The following is a 22,245-nucleotide window of genomic DNA, read 5'->3' on the forward strand; positions in this document are numbered from 1 at the left end:
TCCTAGAACTACTGAGCCTCACATAGCACATTATAAACTTTTTTTTTCTAATTTTAAAGATTAGCTTTACTGAGATATAATTACATAAAATAAAATTCGCCAATTTCAAGTGTAAAATTTGGTGAGTTTTGACAAATGTATATGGTTGGTAATTACCATCACAATCAGGATATAGAATTTTTTCATCATCCAAAAGTTCCCTCTTGCCCTTTTGCAGTCAATTCCCTTCCCCCATTGCTGGCATCTGGGCAACACTGACGTATTTTCTGTTACTATTGATAGTTCAGGTACAAGCAGCTAGAATTTGTAGAGCAAAAGGTTTTGTCTTGACTGGAATTTCGTATAAATGGTTGAAAGTGGAAGTGTCTTTTTCCTATTTTCAACTTTGGAAATCCTAGGGGAGAACTTCGGTCTAGCTTATGTCCAGTGCTCACCCATGGCCAATCGAGGTAGTAAGGACCTGTGAGAAAATGACACTTAAAATATTGGAAAATTGGGCTTCCCTGGTGGCGCAGTGGTTGAGAGTCCGCCTGCTGATGCAGGGGACGCGGGTTCGTGCCCCGGTCCGGGATGATCCCACATGCCGCGGAGCGGCTGGGCCCATGAGCCATGGCCACTGAGCCTGCGCGTCCGGACCCTGTGCTCCGCAACGGGAGAGGCCACAACAGTGAGAGGCCCGCGTACCGCAAAAAAACCCCAAAAAATTGGAAAATTAACACAACGTTATAAATCAACTATACTTCAGTTAAACAAACAAAAAAAAAAGAAATTGGAGTATGGGTAGAACCATTCTGCAATGCAAAATGGAGAGATCTTCCCAGAAGAAAGGGGAAGGTTACAGGGTGGAAACGGATCGTAAGCACCCGCGTGAACAGCAGTTCACGTGAAAAATAACTTAAAGTGAACCAGCTGATACGGCTTTAGGAGTCGCATTGTCTAGAAGGCTGTATCCATTCCCTGGCCTGATGTTTTCCAGGGTCAAGGACAAACTAGAAGGGGTCTGTGATGGAGAGATGTAATATGTGTAACAGCTACCCTGAAAGACATAGAATGAAATAGAAAAGCAGCTTTCTTCTCTCTGTTCTTTCCCCTTCTGTGCCCGTCAATGCTTCGCACTGTTGAACATGTTCTTTCCATAACCCTTGAGTGAAATCTGGTTGGTCCCACTAGTTTTCTGGTCCTCTTCAGATAACAGAAAGACTTCCAGATATTTTAATCCCATGAACGGTCTCATTTCATTCATGAAAATGTCCAGTTGTGTGCAATAGACAAACCCAAGAATTTCATTAATAGGAATGGGGGCATCTCCAGCACAGAACTAGCACATGACCAGTTTCTCCTCTAATTTCCCACCCAAAGGCTTTCTTTGAACCACAGTTTCCCCCTCCCCCAATTCCCCCCCACCTAGCATCACTGACAGCATTTTCTGACCTGGGGCTGGGGGGAGGGGATGGAAGAAGGTCCTGTTTGATCGGTACTGTCCTGATCTGCCTAGTAGGTATTCCAAGCTTTTTCTTGTTGGGTACTGTTTGCACCATATTACCTTGGGGAAGGTATGGTGAGGCTGGATCGGGAGAGAGGAGGCAGAAGCTTTTACAGTTTTGTTTTGCTCACGGTTCCCTGGACAGAACACAGCATGCCACGTAGGGCCACTCACTGTAAACACTGGGGTGGCTTACCAGGCAGGCAGACAGAGGGAAATTGTGGTTTCTGCGGGAAGGAAAAAGCAAGGCAGGATAAACAGGTTCAGGATTGGCTAATTTGAATAATTTCAGTGGGCTCAAGGGCGTAGGAGCTGTCCCCGGCCATCTGGTACCCGGCCCTGGGGTGATAAGCCAGGCGTATGGTGGCCTGTGTGAGAGCCTGATAAAGCAGGTGGTGGGGTGTGGACTTATTTGGCCGCCTAAGAAGGGGAACTGACCGGTCCCTGATGGGCCTCAAAACTGGGTCAAAACAGCATTAACAACAACAACAACAACAACAACAACAACTGTATTACGTATTTTATGGGTTCTTTGGAGACCCCTTATCACAGAGGATGTTCTGTCTGCTGTCCCTTTATTGTGGGCAAGGTCTTTCTTCAGCCTGTATCACACGCACTCTCTCTCTACTACCTCTGAAGGTACATTTCCAGCCTCTTTCCGCCAAGGTCTGAGGTCTCCTTGCCTGTGCTAGGAAGCTGTCTTGCGCAGGGTTCCTTTAAAGAAGGCTTCGAGCTAGCTCTTTCCTGTGCCTCTCGCGTCTGACACTGAATTATACATGACACAGCATCAGGAAAGGAGGAGAGTGCTCTGAGAGGGCACCATGGAGGTGGTGAGGAAGGCAGCAACCAAGGCCAGGGGCAATGGACAAAAGTTTTTCAAGAGCACAAGGAAACAATGTACCAGGCAGCACTTATATAATAAGGGCCAGGATTAGGGTGTGGAGAGTGAGGCACTCTCCTCGGTGGCAAAATGTAAGGGAGTGCCACAAAATGCAGCAATCAAGATAAATCACATTCGATGCAATATTTTAAAAAACACATTAAAAACGGGCATACGATGCACATTTTCCCTTTTGCTTAAGGCTCTAAAATGGCTCCGCAGGGCACCGGCACTAGGCAATTCCAGCTTCTAGCTTCCTCCCAGCCAGATCGTACCCCTGAGTCACTTTGATACAGAAATGCTGAGCAGCCATCTAGGAAGGGCTTTCTTTAGGCAATAAACTTTATCTGAGGCATGGAGTGAATGAACAGGGGAGAGGGAACAGCGCTTCTCCAGGTCCAAAATTCCTGAAGTGAAAAGGGCTAGAGGGGTATCTGGGGCATGGTGGTGGCAATGAGTTTGCAGGCAGGGACAAGATCTTGTAGGGACTCTTTAGAATTTTAACTAGGGGAGACAGAGGCCCAGATTTGTTTCTTACGCAGATAATGCCTTGTGGGGGACAACAGGAGGGGTCATATCTGGATACAGGCTATCGCAGTATCCGTATCAGAGCGAGGGATGACTGTATCTGAATCAGAACAGGTGGAGACAGATTCCCAAGATCCAGGCCTCAGTTTCCCCACTGGAGCACAGATGGTGGGGCGGCCCCCGGGTCTCTGCCTTGCCAACTGGACCACCTCAGGGTCCCCTGTGAGCGGCGGGGGCACCGGGGCGCGCAGAGGAACCTCCCGAATTCAGCCTGGGGCCCGGGGCAAGCGGGGCGGGGCGGGCCCCGCTGGTGCCCGAACGGCTCGCCGCCCAATCGCCGCGGGCCCGCCGTGCCCCGGGGGGCTGGGGCAGCCGCCGCCGCCGGAACGTGCCGCGGCTGCGCCGACGCGCCAGCGCCGGGCAGGGCGGCGGGCGCGTTCAGTCTGGCGGCGGCGGCCGTGCGCGGACAGACGTGCCCGGAGCGCCGCAGCCGCCAGCATCCGAGACGCGCCGCGCCGCCGGGCCGCGCCCGCCCGCCCCCCGCCATGGTGGCGTGGATCATCTCCAGGCTGGTGGTGTAAGTGGCCTTCTTCCTCGCGTCCCTTCCTTCCTTCCCCTCCTTCTCCGGCCCCCGGCCCCCGGGCTGCGCGTGCCCCTGCAGCGCCCGCCCCGGTCGTTCCGGCTATTAATACCCGGCGGCCGCTAAATTTAGCAGGTACAGTAGGTGCCGAGGTCGCGGGCGAGCGGGCGGCACAGAACGCGGCTGCTGCCCTGCGGGGCCCGGCCCGGGCGCGGGGGCCCGGCGGGCGGGGCCGCGAGGGCTGGGGGCGCACGGGGCTTCGCTGGGGTCCGCGTCGAGCCGCGCCCGGCCGCTTTGTTCCCCCGCTTGGTGGGCTTGGCCGAGGCCCCGAGTGAGTGCGCCGCGGGGACACGTGTCCCTCTCCTTGGGAAGAAATGTTGGCCTGGGGTCGCCCGTTGCCGCGCCCCGCCGCCACGCTTTTGTCAGGTGAAAATGACAGAGCCCAGAAGAGCCTGGGGCGCTGCCTGGAGGGATCGGCGCGGAGAAGGGCGGAGAGCTGGAGGCAGGGCTCCTAAGGGGGTTGAAAAATACTCCTCCTTTTTAGGGTTCTCAAATGGACAGCGGCCTAGGCAAGTAGGACGGAGGAGGACAGACCCGAATCTTGGGGTAGCCGCCCCGCGTCCCCTTGTCTGATTCCTTGGGCGGGGCGTTTGAAGGAGAGAGAGAGACGGGCATCTCCGGGAATTCACGGGAAATTTCCAAGTGACAGACGGCCACACTGACGGTGGCGATGACACCTGCCAGGCCTTGTGGGAGAGCGCAGAGTCATCTGGGGTGAGGCCTTGTGTGAAGCCATTGCGGGTGGGCGCGGGGGCGTTTTGCTCTGTCAAGCCCCAGAGCCGAGTGGACCTTTGAAGAGCTCCTTCCCTCGTGGATTTGTTCTCCTTTGGAGGTAGACATGGCCATCTATTCCAGTCCCCCTCCTTTCCTAACCATCCTTGCCTGAGTCAGGACAGATTTGCCACCTGCTTGGGGAGCCGGGGTGAAATTGTTCTGGGGTGTGGGAGCCGGTGGTACCATTCCGGCTTTTTCTTTGTCTGAGGAAGAGGGGCTCCCGACTCTGGTTGATTGTGCGCCATCACTCCCCACGTTTGGGAACACCTCCCATCTCCTACCCTTCTTGCCTGATTTTCAAAGAAGCCGGTCAGGGTAGCCTTCTGAAGCCATTCTCAGCATTGTCTCCTGGCCACCATTATGAGCTTTCTTCCCAAGGCCAGTGTATGTCCCTCTCGGCCCCCAAGTCATTCATTCCTTGCTGGCCTCTCCACAGCTGTTGCCACCTGCTGGGGATTTGTGCTGTACCTAGAGGAAGCATGTTAAATGTTTGGAAGATTCCTGCGGGCAGAGGTGGCATGAATAACCCAGGGAAGTGGCTGGCACGGCTGGCCCCGCCTCATGCCTGATCAAGGCCTGTCTTGCCTTCCGGGTGGTATTTTTTTTCTCCTGAAGTAGTGCCCTGATTGTCAGATTTGCAGGTGGCTTCTGGGGGGTGGGGGTGGGGGTGCCTCAGGGTGGGCCAGAGAGTTGAGTTGGCCAGGCTGGAGGACTCACTCCCTATAGGTCCTCCTGGGCTGGGGCTGGAACACTGAGCAGCCAGGGTTTCTGGTCTGGGGTCCATGTGACTGTCTTTAATTTTATTAGCACCCACCCCCTGTATACTAGACAACTAAGAGGGGTGAAGGGGAGAAACATATGTTTGGGTGGGGTCTCAGGGACTAGCAGTTACTTTCTAAAACAACCACACTCCCCAGAAGTGAAGAATTGCATTTCAGAGAATTTAAATGGCCGTGAGAACTGCCCCTCAGGTCAGCCCAGGACCCTGTGCTCCAAGGGAGAATTTGTGAGATTTGGGGTTGTTATTCCCACTATCAACTCCAAAAGGTCAGAGATAGGACCTATCCCTTCAGCCCCTAATTCTGTATAGAAACCCAACATGGATGTGTCAGTTGTGAGTTGTTAAAACCATTTTAATAGGCAGCACCTGTTTTGCGTAAATCATACCTGTTCACTATAGGAAAATTAGAAAATGTAGGTCCATAGATGGAAACTCATCTGCACTATTCCCATGCAGAGATAGCTAAGGAAAAATCTGAGAAGTATATTCGTCAAGCTGTGTTTCCCTAGGCATATATGCACATATGTTTATATTTACCATGCAAGGAAATTATCGACTCAGCCCAAATTTCCACAAACCTCTTAGCAAAGAGTAGAAATGCCATGTTTGGACTCAGAAAACCCTTGATTCAAATCCCAGTTCTGCCTCTTGCCAACAGATCCCAGTTCACAGCTCAGATCACAGGAGATCCTAGTTTGCAAGCCCTAGTGAATCTCACTTTACTGTTGCAAAGATTTCGATGATACATGATTTCTAAATTGCCAAGTACCACAGAGGACATTCAGTCAATGAGTGTTCCCTCCCATCCTCCGAGAGAGGTTGTAAGAGCTCTGGAAGGGGCTTTCAGACATTATTCCTGCAGTTTTCCAACTGGCTTCCCTGAAGGCCACTCAGCCTGAGTGGGCGGGCTCTGGGTTCCCAGCCCTGATTCCTTTTCTTTGTTTTACATACTGGGGTTCTATATAAAATATAATTTGGAAACTACATGGGTTTTACTGCTAATAAAAACCACTAAGCCAGTCCTCCCCTCATCTGTAAAACTGTAGAGGAGTGTGCTTTGCCCAAGGACACGAGGTGAGCTGGTGAAGAACACAGGCTCTGGATTTGGGGGTCAGTGCCCTTTCCACCTCTGCCTGTCCTTGACCTAAACTGATCTCTTTCAAGCTTTCGAGACCTCTAGTATGGCATCCTATGATTTTGTCCACAGGTCCCTTTTCCTATAAGCAATCTTTTCATGGTTTCGTAAGCCCCTGTCCCATCAAAGAACATTTAAGGAAGACCTGTCACTGTGCTCTGAGGATGTGGGGGGAGCGTCTTCCTTCCAACCAGAGGCGTCAAGACAAGCTGATGGTGTCTGGGGACAGCCAGCTGTGATGGTGACTGTGTTGCCATGGGCTGTGAGCGTTTTTAGGGCAATGGTGGTCGTTTTTTGCCCCCTCCCACCTCTCGCCCCCTCCCAAGGCTCTTTTTTGAAGCACCTGGCACTTCAAGTGCACTCAGTAAAGGTTGGTTGTGTTGAGTGAGATCAGAGACCCTAGGATAAGCAGGAGAGCCGGTCATTGTCATCCCCTGGGGACAGAGGTTAGCGGGCATCGGGACAGGCTTGTGCCCACTGGGCAAAGCTCTTGGAATGGGAACCAATTTGAGACGCTGCTCTCTTGCCAGCTGTCTTCCTCCTAACTCCCCTGGCTTAGCTTAGGAAGAATTAAGGAAGAAATATTAGTGCAGTAGCAAGGGTGGCCTTGTTGAAACCTGGCTGATATCTGCATGGAACATGGGAGCTCATTTAGGACTGGTCTGCTCGCCTCCTTTCAAATACTTTGTTTTCTTTCCAAACAACTCAAGGCCTAGGTGTGGAAGCATTTCAAACTGTGCATTGGAGCGGGCATACAGAGGTCGCTCTGTGTCTTTTTGGGAGAATGCACTATCTTGAAGCATTTATTCCAAGGAGCAGGTTTTGCCTCATTGTCTCTGGACAGAATTTTGGCTAAGGCCCAGGATGTTGGCTAAATGGATCCAGAGCTTCCCACCACTTACTGGGTTAGTAGACCCAAACTCCAACTCACTGCATGGGGAAAAAGAGAGTCCTAATTCATAAGTAACCAATAGCTATGCCGGAAAATGTCATTTTCCCACATTGCACATCTTTAAAAAATGTTAGTTTTTGGAAGGTAGAGTCTGATGTTTAAAACAGTCTTGAGTTGATAGCTGAAGATCTAGCTAAGTCCTAGGACTGTCTCCAGCATGAAGTCTCTGTGCCCTGGGTCAGGGATGGACATGTAGAGAAGCCTGGAAGGAATGTGGGCTGTCCTCAAGATGTTCCTCAACTGTTGCAACACAAATGGAAAAAAACATACACTCTTAAACATAAACTTACCTTTCTTTGGGGCCTGCTTTCAAGAGGGGAATGCAGAAAAATGATCCTGTTAATGGAGGGTTCAGGTTAGTTGATGATTTCTTTCCTGGCACTGGGTGTGGTACAGGGTAGGAGCTGGGTGACTGTTTCAGTTGAATTGTGAGAGGAAAGATGTTAGGTTCTAGTCCAAGTGCTGGTCTGACCCGCCTGCAGAATCCTCAGGGCAACTGGCACCTGCGCTGGGGCCCTGCTCCCGGTCTATGATACAATATTATTGGCCAGCATCATCTTGGAGGTCTTAATAATTCCAAGAGCCAGTGCTCCTCTGGGCCCCTTCCTTTCCCTCAAGTCCCCCAGCCGGCCTACATGCACTGTGTTTATTTATAAAGGGGGGCCGTATCCTCAAGGAAGTGAAAAACATCAACCTAGATTTCGCTGCTGTTCTTCTGCCCTGGTCTTTGTTTATTAATCCTGGCTGCCTGCTGGGAAGTAGCTTTTGTGCACTTCCTCCTGCTGTGTCTTATTTCGAGGGTAGCTGACAAGTGAGGGTCTCACCTGGTTATTAATGGCTCAGTTTCCCCCTTCCTTCTAAAGCGAGCTATCCTCTTTGTAGTGTGTATTGTCGGGGGGGGGGGCGCGGAAGAGCCCTGGGAAGAATGAGAGAAGGCGGGTCAGACCCTCAGTAGCCACCTAGTGAGGCTGCCATTTTGTGTTGTGTATGTGTGTCGTGTGTGTGTGTGTGTGTGTGTGTGTGTGTGTGTGTGTGTGTGTGTATTTTCCAAGGGATTTCAAGAGGCTTGGGGATGGGGTAGACTTGGCCGTGCAGTAGTCAGGGTATATGTTACCTTTGCAGTTTTATTGCCAACAATGAGCTGTGCACATGCTCAACCGGTTACCAGGATTCTTGGTGTCTGTGGGAATTTTTCCGAGAACCAACAGGAGGGGGTTTGCATTTGGGCCATGAGAATATTTTCCTCTCACTTCAGGGCCTTGGTAAGGCCCTGATGGATTGGAAGGTGGATAGTTACATACATACGGGTTTGTTCTGAACTCTCAGACCTCATCCATCTTCACATAGAAGCACACTGTTTTCCCTCTGGGTTGTTTTAGTCACACCCAGGGCCTTTCCTTTGATTTTAGAGAAAAAGTAAATATAAAGGACCAAGTATCTGGCACACAGTAGGGGTGTCTGAAGGAATCTTGACAGTTAATCTGATATTATAGGCCCTCAAGCATGGCATGTGTACCTAGACCAGGATGGCTAGTAGGTTTTATCTCTTTTAATTGATGGGAGGCTGCCTGGGACCTGTCTTGAGATGGGGTATGAAGCTGAGTTGGGCTCAGTGGGGAAGGACACCCCTGAATTATTTGTGCAGGGATGATGGTAACGGGGGCACACATGTTGGCTCAGTATTTGCTCCCCCAGGACTTATTTGGTGGTCCAGTGTTTAAGACTCCGTGCTTCCGCTGCAGGGGTCGCTGGTTCAATCCCTGATCGGGGAACTAAGATCCCACATACCGCATGGTGTGGCCAAAAAAAATTAAAAGTTTAAAGCATTTGCTCTCCCAAACTCGGCCTGTTCCTGATCACAGAAGGTCTGTCCCACTGTCAGAGTTTTAAGAAGCTTCCCTAAATTAGTAGACAGGAGGAGCATCCTTTAACTGAGTTAACATCCCCTCCTGACACCCTGCCCCCACCAGGCTTTGTCAGTCACCTGGCAGTTCTAGGCCATAGGTACCTCCTTGACGCCAGCACAGGGAGCTGTCCAGCCAGTGGCTTTCCAGTCTGCTCCTTTCCTCTTAGGGTGACCACACATATGCCACATTTTCCCTTTTTCCTTTGCCCTTCACCCATCGCAGCTCAGTTACTTTCTACCTTGGCTGCTCTCATGTACTTGTGCATTCACATCCTTTCCACCTCCTTTAGGGATCTGTGGATGGTACTCTGGGCTTCAAAATGCATTTCCCGTTCCCCTCTGGTCACATACCCCATCCTATCACCCTCCACTCAACCATGGAGGTGGGCAGGGACTCAGGCCTAGCGACACATTTCCTTGGGCACAGAGATTGGTCCAGAGGTGGGTCTGTGGCCCAAACGGAGCCCCTAGATCCTTCCCCAGGGTGTCTTGATTTGAAGCTGGGAGAGGAGAGCCTTGCCTATGGGACCCAGAGCTGGAAAGATGTGAAGGTGGGGCTACTGGTGGCTGCCTGGCACATGGAGAAGGCATGGTGGCCAAAGGGGCGAAGTATGACAAAGCAGAGGTAAACAGAGATGAGATACAGGCACAGAGAGCCGGGAGCTGGCTTGATTCTGGTGACTCAGGCCCCGGTTCCTGCAGCTCCTCGTTTAAGGCCTTGATCTGTCCCATATCCTAGAATGAAGGCCTTGAGTAGTGCTTGTGTTAATTAAGCATTTACTGTAGTGGTGAGGATGGACTGGGCTATGCTGCGGTAACAGCTCTCAAATCCCGGTGGCTGGGGACAGCACAGGTTGGTCTCTTGCTTTATGCTGCCTGTGCGCTGTGGGTTGGCAGAGGCAACCTGCTTACTGTCATCACCAGAGGCTCAGGCTGACTGAGGCCTCTTTGTCTTAGGGCGCTATCATTGCAGCACAAGGCACCAGGATTCACTGGAGTAGGGAAAGAAAGATGGAGAGTCATGCACCAGCGCTTAAGGACCTCTAACCGGGAGTGACACATGTCACTTCTGCTCACATATCATCAGCCCAAGACAATCATATAACCAAGCCTGAATTCAAGTGTGTGGAGAATTACAGTCTGACTAAACATCTGTGAACAGCCCCAGTGACCACCGTATATGTTGAATGAATGAATCCTAACCAGCTTTGCAAACCTATAAATGTCCTTTTTTGTTGAAGTTGGTGTAAGATGGTTTTTTTTTTTTTTTCTTCTTGCAACTGGGACAGTCCTAACACACTCCTTTACCTCTTCATGTTAGAAAAATCTCTCACTCTCCTTTTCACCTCTTTTCTTTATCTTGTGTTTGAGTTTTAAAAGGAAGTCTTAATTTTGAGGAGAAATCAGCAATTGCAGAGGACATGCTATTCCATGGATAAAGACCTTGAAGGTGCCCTACTATTGTCATTACACTCTCCATGTTGGCCTCCATCTACCTTCCTCCAGGAAACCTCCCTTGGGGCCCCTAACTGAAGAAAGATTTCTGTTCCTGGGGCCCCGGTGTGGCATTGTCACTTTGTACCTTGTGACGTGGTGGTTTGTGCCTTTACCTCCCACATCTGTTTCTTAGTCTCCCTCTCTGCTCTTCATGGGTAGTAAGTGCCCAATGAGTATATGTTGGCTCATGAATGAGTCAGGACCTCTCTATTCAAAGAGTGGTCTGTGCACCAACCACATCAGCATCACTGGGAGCTAGTTAGGAATGCAGAATCCGGGGCCCCACCCAAGGCCCGGGGAATCTGCATTTTGACAAGACCCCCATGAAACTTGAGAAGCACTGAGTCAGGATTCAGGGAGTCATCATCTCCCCTGCGAAGTGAACAGAAATGGACTTGCCTAATATTCCCACTATTGGCTGTAAATGGGAATTCAATCCCGAGTCATCCATTTGTGCTGGACTGTGGTTCATCCCTCTGATTCCGAGAGGTCCCAACCCTGATTTGTATGAGTTCTGAATAGCCTAACTGGATTCCACCAACCCAGCGCTCAACTACGAACCTTTCACAAGTGGGCTGCCGAACCGTGATCTATGTAAAATTTAGTTTTGCTGCAACTGGGGCTTAAACCGCCAAGACAATGCCCGTCAGACAGGATATTGCGGTGAGCAGCTCGTGCTATTCAAGAGGGTGGGTTACAACCCACCGTGAGAAAGAAGCTGGAGAAACACAGTCGACTCACGCTGGGGACTCACGGTGGGTTTACAGGAACATGAAAGGACTTTTTCTCATGAGCACATGAGGCCAAGAACCACTGGTCCCTAGATGTCCCTCCTGAGGAAGTCACAGGACCCAGTGGGCTCTGTAAATGCTTCATGCCAGACACTGTGTGCTGCGGAATCCAGGCGTGTCAGTGAGTCCTCTCAGCCCTACCTTCAAACCCTCCCTGCCCAACCAACTCCCACCTCCACTGCCACCGCCCTGTTCCAATCCCAAATTATTGCTCTCCTGGACCATTTCAAAACTCTCCTAATTGCTTTCCCTGCTTCTACTCCCATCTCTCCAATGTCGACGTTGTTTAAAATGTAAGATAGGGGAATTCCCGGGTGGTCCAGTGGTTAGGACTCCGTGCTTTCACTGCTGTGGGCGCGGGTTCACTCCCAGGTCGGGGAACTAAGATCCTGCAAGCTGCATGGAGCGTCCAAAAAAAAAAAAATGTGAGATAGGTCTTACATAGAAAACAAACTTATGGTTACCAAAGGGGAAAGGGGGTGAGGGACGGATAAGTTAGGAGTTTGGGGCTAACATACAAACTACTAAATATAAAATAGATAAACAATAAGGACCTACTGCATAGCACAGGGGAACTATATTCAATATCCTATAATAAACCATAATGGAAAAGAATAGGAAAAAGAATAAATATATATATTTGTATAACTGAATCACTTTGCTGTACACCAGAAAGTAACACAACATTGTAAATCAACTATATTTCAATAAATAAATTAATTAAATATAATAAAGGAAAAAAAATTTTTTTAAAAACGCATAAAGTAGGTCTTAGCTGTTTAAAAACTGTCTAAAAGGGCTTCCCTGGTGGCTCAGTGGTTGAGAGTCCACCTGCCGATGCCGGGGACACGGATTCGTGCCCCGGTCTGGGAGGATCCCACATGCCACGGAGCGGCTGGGCCCGTGAGCCATGGCCGCTGAGCCTGCGCATCCGGAGCCTGTGCTCCGCAACGAGAGAGGACACAATAGTGAGAGGCCCGCGTACCGCAAAAACAAACAAACAAACAAACAAACAACTGTCTAAAGAACTCCCGTCACACTAAGAATAAAATTCAGACTCCTTACCATTGTCGGCAAGACTCAGCAAGGCCTGGCCCCTGCCCACTGCCCTGACCTCACCTTGTACTGTTTCCCCCTCACTTGCTCAGTCCCATCATGCTCACTGTTCCTAGAAGGCGACAAGCTTATCCCACCCAGGGGCCTTTGCACTTGCTGTCTCCTCTGCCCTGAACACACTGCCCTGGGTCATGCGTGGCCCTTTCCCTCTTTCCATTTAGGTCTCTGCTTACATGTCACCTATTCAGGAGAGGCCTCTTTTGACCACCTTCTCCAAGATACACCCCACCCACACCTCTGTGCTTTTGTCCCTCCCTGAAACTATGCTTCTAATTCTTTTGCTTGCTTGTTTCTGGTCTGTCTCTCCACTAGGATTTGATCTCCATGACGTTTGAGACTTTTATCTTGTTCACAGCCGTTTTTCCCAGCAGTTCTAAGCTCATAGAACATGTTTAAAATGTATACGAATGATGACTTTGTATTCCCTCTGGGGTTAGAAGATCTTTTCTTAAACCTAGGTTTGTAGAACCTTGATTTGTGACCATGGCAAGTAACCTAACCTAAGCCTCAGTTTTCTCATCTGTAAATTGAAAGATTTGATTTCTATTTCTGGCAGTATAGAAAACTATATAGTCTGAAACCCCTCCCTACTAAAACTGAATTGAACATTTTTCTAAAAATCTTGCATGAAATACAACAGCGATCCCCTAAAAGTATAGCAGAGCTTTTAAGTAAGTAAATTTGCCAGGAGACAAAACAGAGAGGGAATCATTTTGCAAGGCTGTAAACCAGTACTGTAGCAGCTGCACGACAGACTACCCTGAGATTTAGCTTAAAACAACAGACGTTTTGTTATCATCTCTCCTGGCTCTGTGGACAGGAAGTTGGACAGGACACCAAACACAAAACTCATTTCTGCTCCATGATGTCTGGGTCTCAACTGGGATGATGCAAATGGCAGTGGCAGACTGGCTGTCTCTTTCTTTTTTTAAAAAAAAGATTTTTTATTTATTTATTTTTGGCTGTGTTGGGTCTTCGTTGCTGCATGCGGGCTTTCTCTAGTTGCGGCGAGTGGGGGCTACTCTTTGTTGCAGTGCGTGGGCTTCTCATTGTGGTGGCTTCTCTTGTTGTGGAGCATGGGCTCTAGACGCACGGGCTTCAGTAGTTGTGGCATGTGGGCTCAGTAGTTGTGGCTCACAGGCTCTAGAGTGCAGGTTCAGTAGTTGTGGCGCATGGGCTTAGTTGCTCCACGGCATGTGGGATCTTCCCGGACCAGAGCTTGAACCTGTGTCCCCTGCATTAGCAGGAGGATTCTTAACCACTGCGCCACCAGGGAAGCCCTGGCTGTCTCTTTTTGTGTGTTTTAAGGCCTCTTCATCTGGTCTTTCTATGTGATTTCTCCAGCATGGAGGCCTCAGGATAGTCAAGTTGCTTACATGGTAGCTCAGAACTGCAAGAACGGGTGTCCAAGAAGCATCGACAGAAACTGCAAGACTTTTTACGAGCTGGTCTCAGAAGTCCCAGGATGATACTTCTGCTGCATTCTATTGGCCAAACAAGTCACTTAAGGCCATCCTAGATTTGAAGAGAGGGGGATTAGACTACCTCCCCATGAGTGGGGTAGCAAATAGTTCGCAGCCATCTTTAATATACCACACTGGAGGATTGGCCTAACTTGGTTTTAATATCTCAATAGAGAAAAGAGGGGCCTTGAGTCTGTGGGGTATTAAGTCAGAGCTGAACGTTGGCATAAAGTGCAGACTTGAAGGGCGATTCTGCAGCATAATCCTTAGTAAAAGCATAGACCCCCAAGCACTGAGAGATGACAGTGAAGCTTGTCTGTCTTGCCCAGGGTTCTTGGTGGAGGGAAAATCTCCCTTGGGAATTTGATACCATTTTTGGACCTGTCCTCATCTGGATTTGGGGTTTAACACATTCTGCACGGTCTGCGTACCCTTAGCTGAGAGATTAACATAAACATTGGTCTTGGGCCAGCGTTACTCCTGGGACATCTGACAGAAATTAATCCAGTCTCTCTAAGAGCTCTCAATACACATCATACAGAATTAGCCCCAAAGCACATGAATTCATACTCCAAAATTATGAACCCCGCTCCTAAGCAGGAGTTAACAAACACTACAAGGCAGGATTAGCCCTCCAGAAATAAATAAACAAATAGGTAAATTGCATACCTATATTAATTGTATATTATTTATATAAAGTAACTATTAATACTTGGAGACCTTAGAATAAATCTTTCTAAAATGAAAAAGTAAAGAACATACAAGAAAATAGCAGGTGTCGGGCTGGAGCAGGGAGAGGAATGGGCCCACGGGAAAAGAAGCAATTCTAAAAGTAAAAAATAAAGCATTAAAATTTAAAACCCGATGGATAGTTTGAAATGATGAGGGATTGAACACCAAGGGGGTGATGTTTTCTACCCCGCTTCTTGGAGCTAGAGGGGCTCTTAGTGATTTCAGGCTCTTGTTGACAGACAAGGAAGATGGGGCATGAGGGTTTAGTTTTAGGTCATTCATCAAGGTCAGTAACATGATCGGCTAGGCCAGGACTTGAGGCCAAGTCTCCAATTTCTGAAAGTGTTTTGATGTGGAAGAAAGAGGTTTGTTTTATGTGGTTAGAGGCTTGGACTAGGACTCGTGGGCGATTAGAAGACAAACTCCTGTCATGATAGAAGGAAGAGTGTTTTGGTAATTGGTGCTAAAGTGAGGCAATGAGCCCCTGGCTTCCAACCCTAAGACCTTCCAACTCTGAAACTCTAGGATTTTAATCTTTTCCCTTATTATAGTGGAGGAAGAGAGATACGAGTTGTTGGAAAGATTCTGTTTTTCAGTGGGTAGGCCGCCTGTCCTTGTTCGAGAGTTATTGATTCATTGCTCATTGATTAACTGCTCATTTATTGACCATTTGCTTTGTGCCAAGCATACACTGGGCACCAGGGATAGAGAGATGAATGCATTCCAATTGCATCTTTGAGAAGTTTCTGAGTTCACATAGCCAATCAGTGGGGAACTTGGACTTGGATTCCAGTGTCCTTCCTGCCGGGCCAGTGTTCTTTCCGTTGGGTGGTTATTTTGTGGGTGTGTGTGAACGACTTTTCTGGCTTTGGTTGGAAATTGTAGGGAGGAGCCCTTTCACAGGGGAAGTGGTACATCTGATGTGTGAAAGGAGATTAAACCACTGCTGTGTCTCTGCCTGGGAGACACTGTGGCAGCCAATGTTGAGAAAGAAGAGGAGGCAGAGGAGAGGATGTGCTGCGTGAATACAATCAGGGACAAAGAGATGGGTAAAGTTGAGCATCCTTATCCACTGTATTAGTCTACTATTGCTGCTGGAAGAGAGAACCACAGAGTTAGTGGCTTACAACAGAAATGTAGTCTCTTAACAGATCTGGAGGCCTGAAGTCTGAAATGAGTTTTGGGGGGCTGAAACCAAGGTGTTAGCAGAAGTGTTTCATTCTGGAAGCTCCGTGGAGAATCCATGTTTTGCTTTTGGAGTGTCTGATGGCTGTTGGCTTATGGCCGCATCTCTCCAGTCTGTGCTTCCGTGGTCACATTGCCTTCTCTTCTGTCTTTATATCTTCCCCTACCTCTGTCTTAGAAGGACATTTGTGATTACATTTAGGGCCCACCTAGATAATCCAGGATAATCTTCCCATCTCAAAATCCTTAATTTTGAGACTCTGCAAAGTCTCTTTTGCTATATCAGGTAATATTCATAGAGTCTGGGGATTAGGACCTAGACATCTTTGGGGACCATTATTCAGCCCGTTAAACCCATGGCTGTTGGCCCTGCTGCCACCAAGCTGAGGGGAGTTAAGAAAAGCCTAAAGAAAGAACACTCTGGGGGAATTCCCTGGCGGTCCAGTGGTTAGGACTCCTCGCTTTCACTGCCAAGGGTTCAGGTTTGATCCGGTGCAGCCAAAAAAAAAAAAAAAAAAAAAAAAAACTCTCTGATGTTCTAACATCTTATTTTGTCTCCATTTCCAGACTCTCCTTGATTTGTAAAAATTAATTATTGCACCAATAGAAAAGATTACAATGAAGTGGTTAGGGTATACAGTAATGGATAATAATACAATGAATACTCTTTTACTCACCAACCAGTTTAAGAAATAGAACATTACCTTCATTGTATCAATATACCACCGTTTACAGACATTTGCGTTCTTTCTAATTTTTGTTTTTCTCTTGCTCTTGAAAAGAAAAGACTTCTGCAGTGAACATTCTGATATGTGATTCCTGGCGCACTGGTGCACAGATTTCCTTGGGAATGGAATGGCTGAGGCATCGGGTATATGCATCTTTCGCTTGACCAAATAACATAAGTTTCGTAGATGTGTGGGTCTGTTTCTGGGCTCTGTATTCTGTTCCGTTAATCAATTGGTCTGACCCTGCACCAGGACCACACTGTCTTAATTACCATAACTTTTATGAAAATTCTTGATATCTGGCCTGCCAGGTCCCCTTCACATTTTGTTCATCATAAATCGCTATCCAACATCGTTTTCCTCCAGCAACATATACAATTTCAGTTGTACCATGTCTTTACCATCACTTGCTATTGTCACACTTTTAGAAGTTTTGCCAGTCTGGTGGGTACAGAATGGAATCTCATTATAGTTTTAATTTGCATTTCCCTGAATACTAATGAGATTGAGCATCTTTTCATATGTTTATTGCCCATTCATGTTCTCTCTCCTGTGAAGAGCCTGTTCAAATCTTGCCAGTTTTTCTCCTGTCCTTATCTTACTGATTTGTAGGAGTTCTTTAAATACTTTAGATGCTAATCCTCTGTCACTATGCATTACACATGTTTTCTCCCAGTCCCTGGTTTATTTTTTCATTTTCTTTATGGTGTGTTTTGATAAACAGAAGTTCTTGATATTAGTGCAATGGATTTATCAGTTTTTTTCCTTTATAGTTTATACTTTTTGTGTCCTAGGCAAACCTTACCTAATCATGAAGGTATTCTCAAATCATGAAGCTATTCTCCTATATTGCTCCTAGCTAGCAGTCTTACAGTTTTTTCATTCACATTTAATTTCTTAATCCTTTTTTTTTTTTTTTTTTTGCGGTTCGCGGGCCTCTCACCGTTGTGGCCTCTCCCGTTGCGGAGCACAGGCTCCGGACGCGCAGGCTCAGCGGCCATGGCTCACGGGCCCAGCCGCTCCGCGGCATGTGGGATATTCCCGGACCGGGGCACGAACCTGTGTCCCCTGCATCGGCAGGCAGACTCTCAACCACTGCGCCACCAGGGAAGCCCTCTTAATCCATTTTGAGATGATTTTGGTATATGATGTGGAGTAGGACTCCAGAATTTTTTTTCCATAAGGAAAAGCAATAGCACCGTTTATTGTAAAGTATGTCCTTTCTCTTTACATCTGCAATGTCCAGCCCTGTCATAAATTAAGTTTCCCTGGATGTGTAAGTCTATTCTGAGCTCTTTATTCTCTTCCATTGAACAGTTTTTCTGGCCCTGTACCAGTACCACTGTTTTAATTACCATAACCTTAAGAAAATTCTTAGAATCTGGCCTGGCAAGTCCCCCCACCTTCAAAAGCGCCTTAGCCCTTTCTCTTCCATATACATGTTTAGAATTATCTAGAATTATATATTACAACACACACACACACACACACTCACTCACTCACTCAGAAATCTGTTGGGAGTCTGATTGGAATAACACTGATGTTCCTAAGATATTGACTGTTCCAATCCATATACATATATGTATACATATACATGGCATCTGTCTATATTAATTTAGATCTTCTTTAATGATTTTCAATATAATTTTATAATTTTTACTGTAAATGTCTTGTGCATCATCTGTTAGATTTATTCCCAGTTACTTGATGTTCATTGATGCCAGTGTATTTGGTATCTTATTAAAATTTTAGTCTTCCAACTGTTTGTTAGAACAATGCATCCTTGCCACACTATACATTCTTTGGGGCTTTCCAGATAGAGTCATGCCATCTGAGAATAGCACAGTGTTGTGTCTTTCCAGTAATTCCTTTTTTTCCCTTACTCTTACTGTCCTGGTTAAGATCTCTAGTACAAGATAACTAAAAGTGGTGAAGGCAGATCTTCTTGTCTTTTCCTGGTTTAAAAAGGAATGCTTCAACATTTTCCCATAAAGTATTGTGCTTGCTGTAGGGTTTTCAGAAATATACTTTATCACTAAGTTTTCTTCTTGTCCTAGTTTGTTGAGAGTTTTTATAATGAATGATACTGTATTTTAGCTAATGCTTCCATTGAGATGATAATGGGGATTTTTTGGGGGCCTTTAATTTGTTAAGTGGCAAATTGTATTAATTAGTTTTGCCATTAAACAATTTTACCTTCCTGGATAAACAAAATTTGGTCATAAAGTTGGGTTTTTGTTGTTGTTGTTGTTAGAACAACCTAAGATTCAGTTTTGTTAATATTTAGTTTAGTCTTTTTTTTTTTTTTAAAGCTATGTTTGTGAGTGATATTAGCTGTGCTGTCTTGTCTGGTTTGGGTATAAAGATTATACAAGCCTCATAAACCACATTGAGGGTGGATATATCCTCTTTTTTATACCCTGGAATAGTTTGTGTAAGATTGGATTTCTTTCTTACGTGTAAAATACGTGACCTTACCAGTAAAATTATCAGGGACAGGTGTTTTTTCTGTGGGGAAAATTGAACCTACCTATTCGATTTCTTTAATGATTATAGATTTTCTCTATTTTCTTGAGTTAATATTAGTTTAGGAGTTTATTCATCTTAGTAATTTTTCAAATTTATTCATCGTTAACAACACTGCTTTTGCACTCCATTCCTTTTTTCCTCTTTTCCTGGTACTCTCATTAGATATATGTTAGGTTCTTACTCTGTCTTCCGTATCTCTTCATTTCTTATTTCCGATTCCTTTTTTTGTCTCTGCTGCTTTTTTAGTCATTTTCTTCATGTCTGTCTCCTTAGCAGTCTCTAATCAGCTGCTGAACATATTCATTGATTTTAAATTTTCAATTATTCTATTTTAGGAATTCTATTTAGTTCTGTTTCAAAACTGGTCATATTTTATGGCTTCTGTTCCTTCCACATAGTTTAAATTCATGGATCTTTTATATCCATGCGTAATTTGTAACATCACACTTCGATCATTTAGAAACTGTTGGTTTACCCAGTGAAATGCAGATCTTCTAAATGCTGACACATTTCATTATACAATATCAAAAATTCACATTCATTAATATCACCATCAATCCCATCAGGAAAGTCTTTTAAGTGTTGGGACACTGTCAGTTTCATGGTAGTGGATAAAAATTTTCCAAAATTCTGGTTTTAGCTGGAAATTGAATATTATCATTGGCAACAAACACTATTGGTTTTTCTTGAAGTCATGGGCTCATTTCATCCATTTCCTAAAATATGCTTGCCAGATACCCAACTCTGAATAACCATTGTTTATCAGTCATTCAAGTAACTGTACTGTTTCCTGAAAAACGGGATAATCGGCACAAGGGCTTTTCCTCAAGACAGTCATCATACTTGGTATGCAGCAGTACTTAATGCATGCTTCCCATTTCATCACGAGATATTAAAAACACCTGTACTCCAGCGTCAAGCTTTAATTAAATTGATGATTTCTGCTATATCATCAATGACATTCTTAAATGAAACAGGCATTTTTTTTTTTCCTACTGCGTCATGGTGACGAATACAATGACTACGGGTAAAGTTTAGTGCCATTGCCTTGATTCGTGCAAAGGCAACGGTTTTACCCCTTATTGTTCTTACATCATCAGTGCAAGTTCAACACAGTGAAAAAGGCGTATGTTTTAGTATTATTATTAAAATTGTTTCAACCTCATGAACCCTCTGCCAGGGTCCCTCTGAAAAGGGTTTTGGGGTCTCCGAGGAGTCTGCGGATCTTGCTTTGGGAACCATTCACTGTTCTGTACAATGAACAATCATTTCCATACCTAAGAAAATCGACTCTCATTCCACAGCTTCATCCAGCATGTGGTCCGTACTCAAATTAACCCCAATTAAACAAAAATCCTTTATTTATTTTTTCTTGTTTCTATTTGGATCCAGTCAAAGCTCATACACTGAATCTGGCGGCCGTGTCTTTTGATCAACGTAGAACAGCACCTGCACCCCCCGCCCCCCAACTTTATGAAGAGTCTAGGCCGACTGTGATATAGACGTTCTGGACTTCAGACTTGTCCTTAGACTCAGGCCCTTGTGTCTACATTGTGTAGATGATGAGCTGCACCTCCCACTGCCTTCTGTCAAGAGGACAGAATGTCAGGCTGTCCCATGATTGGTGATACCAAACTTGACCACTTAGTAAAAAATTTACAATTTCTTTTTTTTTTTTTTGCGGTACGCGGGCCTCTCGCTGTTGTGGCCTCTCCCGTTGCGGAGCACAGGCTCCGGACGCGCAGGCTCAGCGGCCATGGCTCACGGGCCCAGCCGCTCCGCGGCATGTGGGATCTTCCCGGACCGGGGCACGAACCCGTGTCCCCTGCATCGGCAGGCGGACTCTCAACCACTGCGCCACCAGGGAAGCCCCTACAATTTCTTTAAATCCAGAATTTTTAGTTGTTGCCAATGGCAGGGTAAGTCAGAGTCTCTTGTCTGATACTATTGGAAATAATGGTCTCCTTTTGCATCTTCATTTTTGAGGTTCAGAGGTATAGCAGTTAGAATTCTTCTCCTGATTTTAGTCACACACCTGTCCCTGAGCCAATCCCTATGGCAGGGGGATGGGATGTGTAGAATGACTTACACCAGCCAAGACCCACCCTGGATCTGGGGATACGGTCAGCTTCTCCGAAGCACAGGGGCTACATGGGGCTGCGGAGAGGACCCAGAGAGCCTCTGCATCCTGTATCAAGATGAAGGCAAATATCCGCCAAGGATTAGTATCCACAGTAATGGAACACACTTGACTGAGTACCTAACATGTGGCAGATACTGTGCCGTCCTGTTCCTCATTCATTCATTCAGCGAGTTCACTCAGTCATCTCATATTTAGTGCGATGCTCCTGTGGGCTGCGTGCTGGGCCACCACTGAGGCGAAACGGAGTCTTCGCCATCACAGCACTTCTCATGTAAGGCTCTGTGATGTTATTAATACAGCAGTCATACAAAGCGGGCATTACTCCTTCTTTCCCAAATGATAAAACTGAAGCCCAGAGGGCTAGGTAGCCTGCCCCGGGTTCCCCAGCAAGTTAGTGGTAGAGCTGGACCCAGAGAAACATGGTGCTGCCAGCAGTGCCACCTGGCCCAGGACTGGGTGGGCCTTGGGGGTGTAGATTCTGGCCCCAGCTTTACCCCTGATGGGCTGTGTGACCTGGGGCTTCTCTCTCAGAGCTCCTCTTCCTCTCTGTAAAATCGAGTGGGGTCGGGCTGAACCTCCTGGCAGGCAGATTCCCTGCTTGTTCACACCATCCCACCATTTACGTCTCCTGGAAGTACCAGCTGCTCGGAGCAGGGCGGACCTTCTCACAGCCTCTCAGCCTCTCTCCAGAGTCTCAGGGGCCCTGCAGGGTCTATGATATTTATAGTGAGGAGCTGTTGAGGACAGGAGACCCAGGAAGGAAAAGGCAGGACCCTCAGGAACTGCCTCCACCCACACATACCAGTCTCCCCATTCATAAAATGAAGTGGGGGCGTAGCTGAATGCTCACAGGGGTCCTGCTACGTATGTCATCTGAGTAGTCATTGACAGTGTGCTGCTCGGCGCTGGAGGGTCCCGGATCTGCGCTTTGTTCCCAGACCTAAAGGCAAAACTTAGGTCCATTTTACTGTAATACAAATAA

The 22,245-nt window shown here is 47.0% G+C and overlaps 1 protein-coding gene across 3 annotated transcripts in view; it reads left to right on the plus strand.

Annotated features, from left to right (window-relative positions):
• The first annotated feature begins 3,341 nt into the window (after nt 1–3,341).
• Nucleotides 3,342–22,245, plus strand: part of REEP1 (receptor accessory protein 1) — a 109,821-nt gene continuing 90,917 nt past the window's right edge. The window contains exon 1 of one of the 3 annotated variants that reach the window (XM_030837472.2): nt 3,342–3,468. In XM_030837472.2, the coding sequence (XP_030693332.1) occupies nt 3,437–3,468 (32 nt within the window). In that variant the 5' untranslated portion in view covers nt 3,342–3,436. Of the gene's footprint in view, nt 3,469–4,072; nt 4,246–22,245 lie in introns of those variants that run through there. The other 2 variants (XM_030837464.3, XM_060309190.1) reach the window with 2 other exon arrangements.

This window comes from Globicephala melas, chromosome 12 (genome assembly GCF_963455315.2).
Source record: "Globicephala melas chromosome 12, mGloMel1.2, whole genome shotgun sequence".
Classification (NCBI taxonomy): Eukaryota; Metazoa; Chordata; class Mammalia; order Artiodactyla; family Delphinidae; genus Globicephala; species Globicephala melas.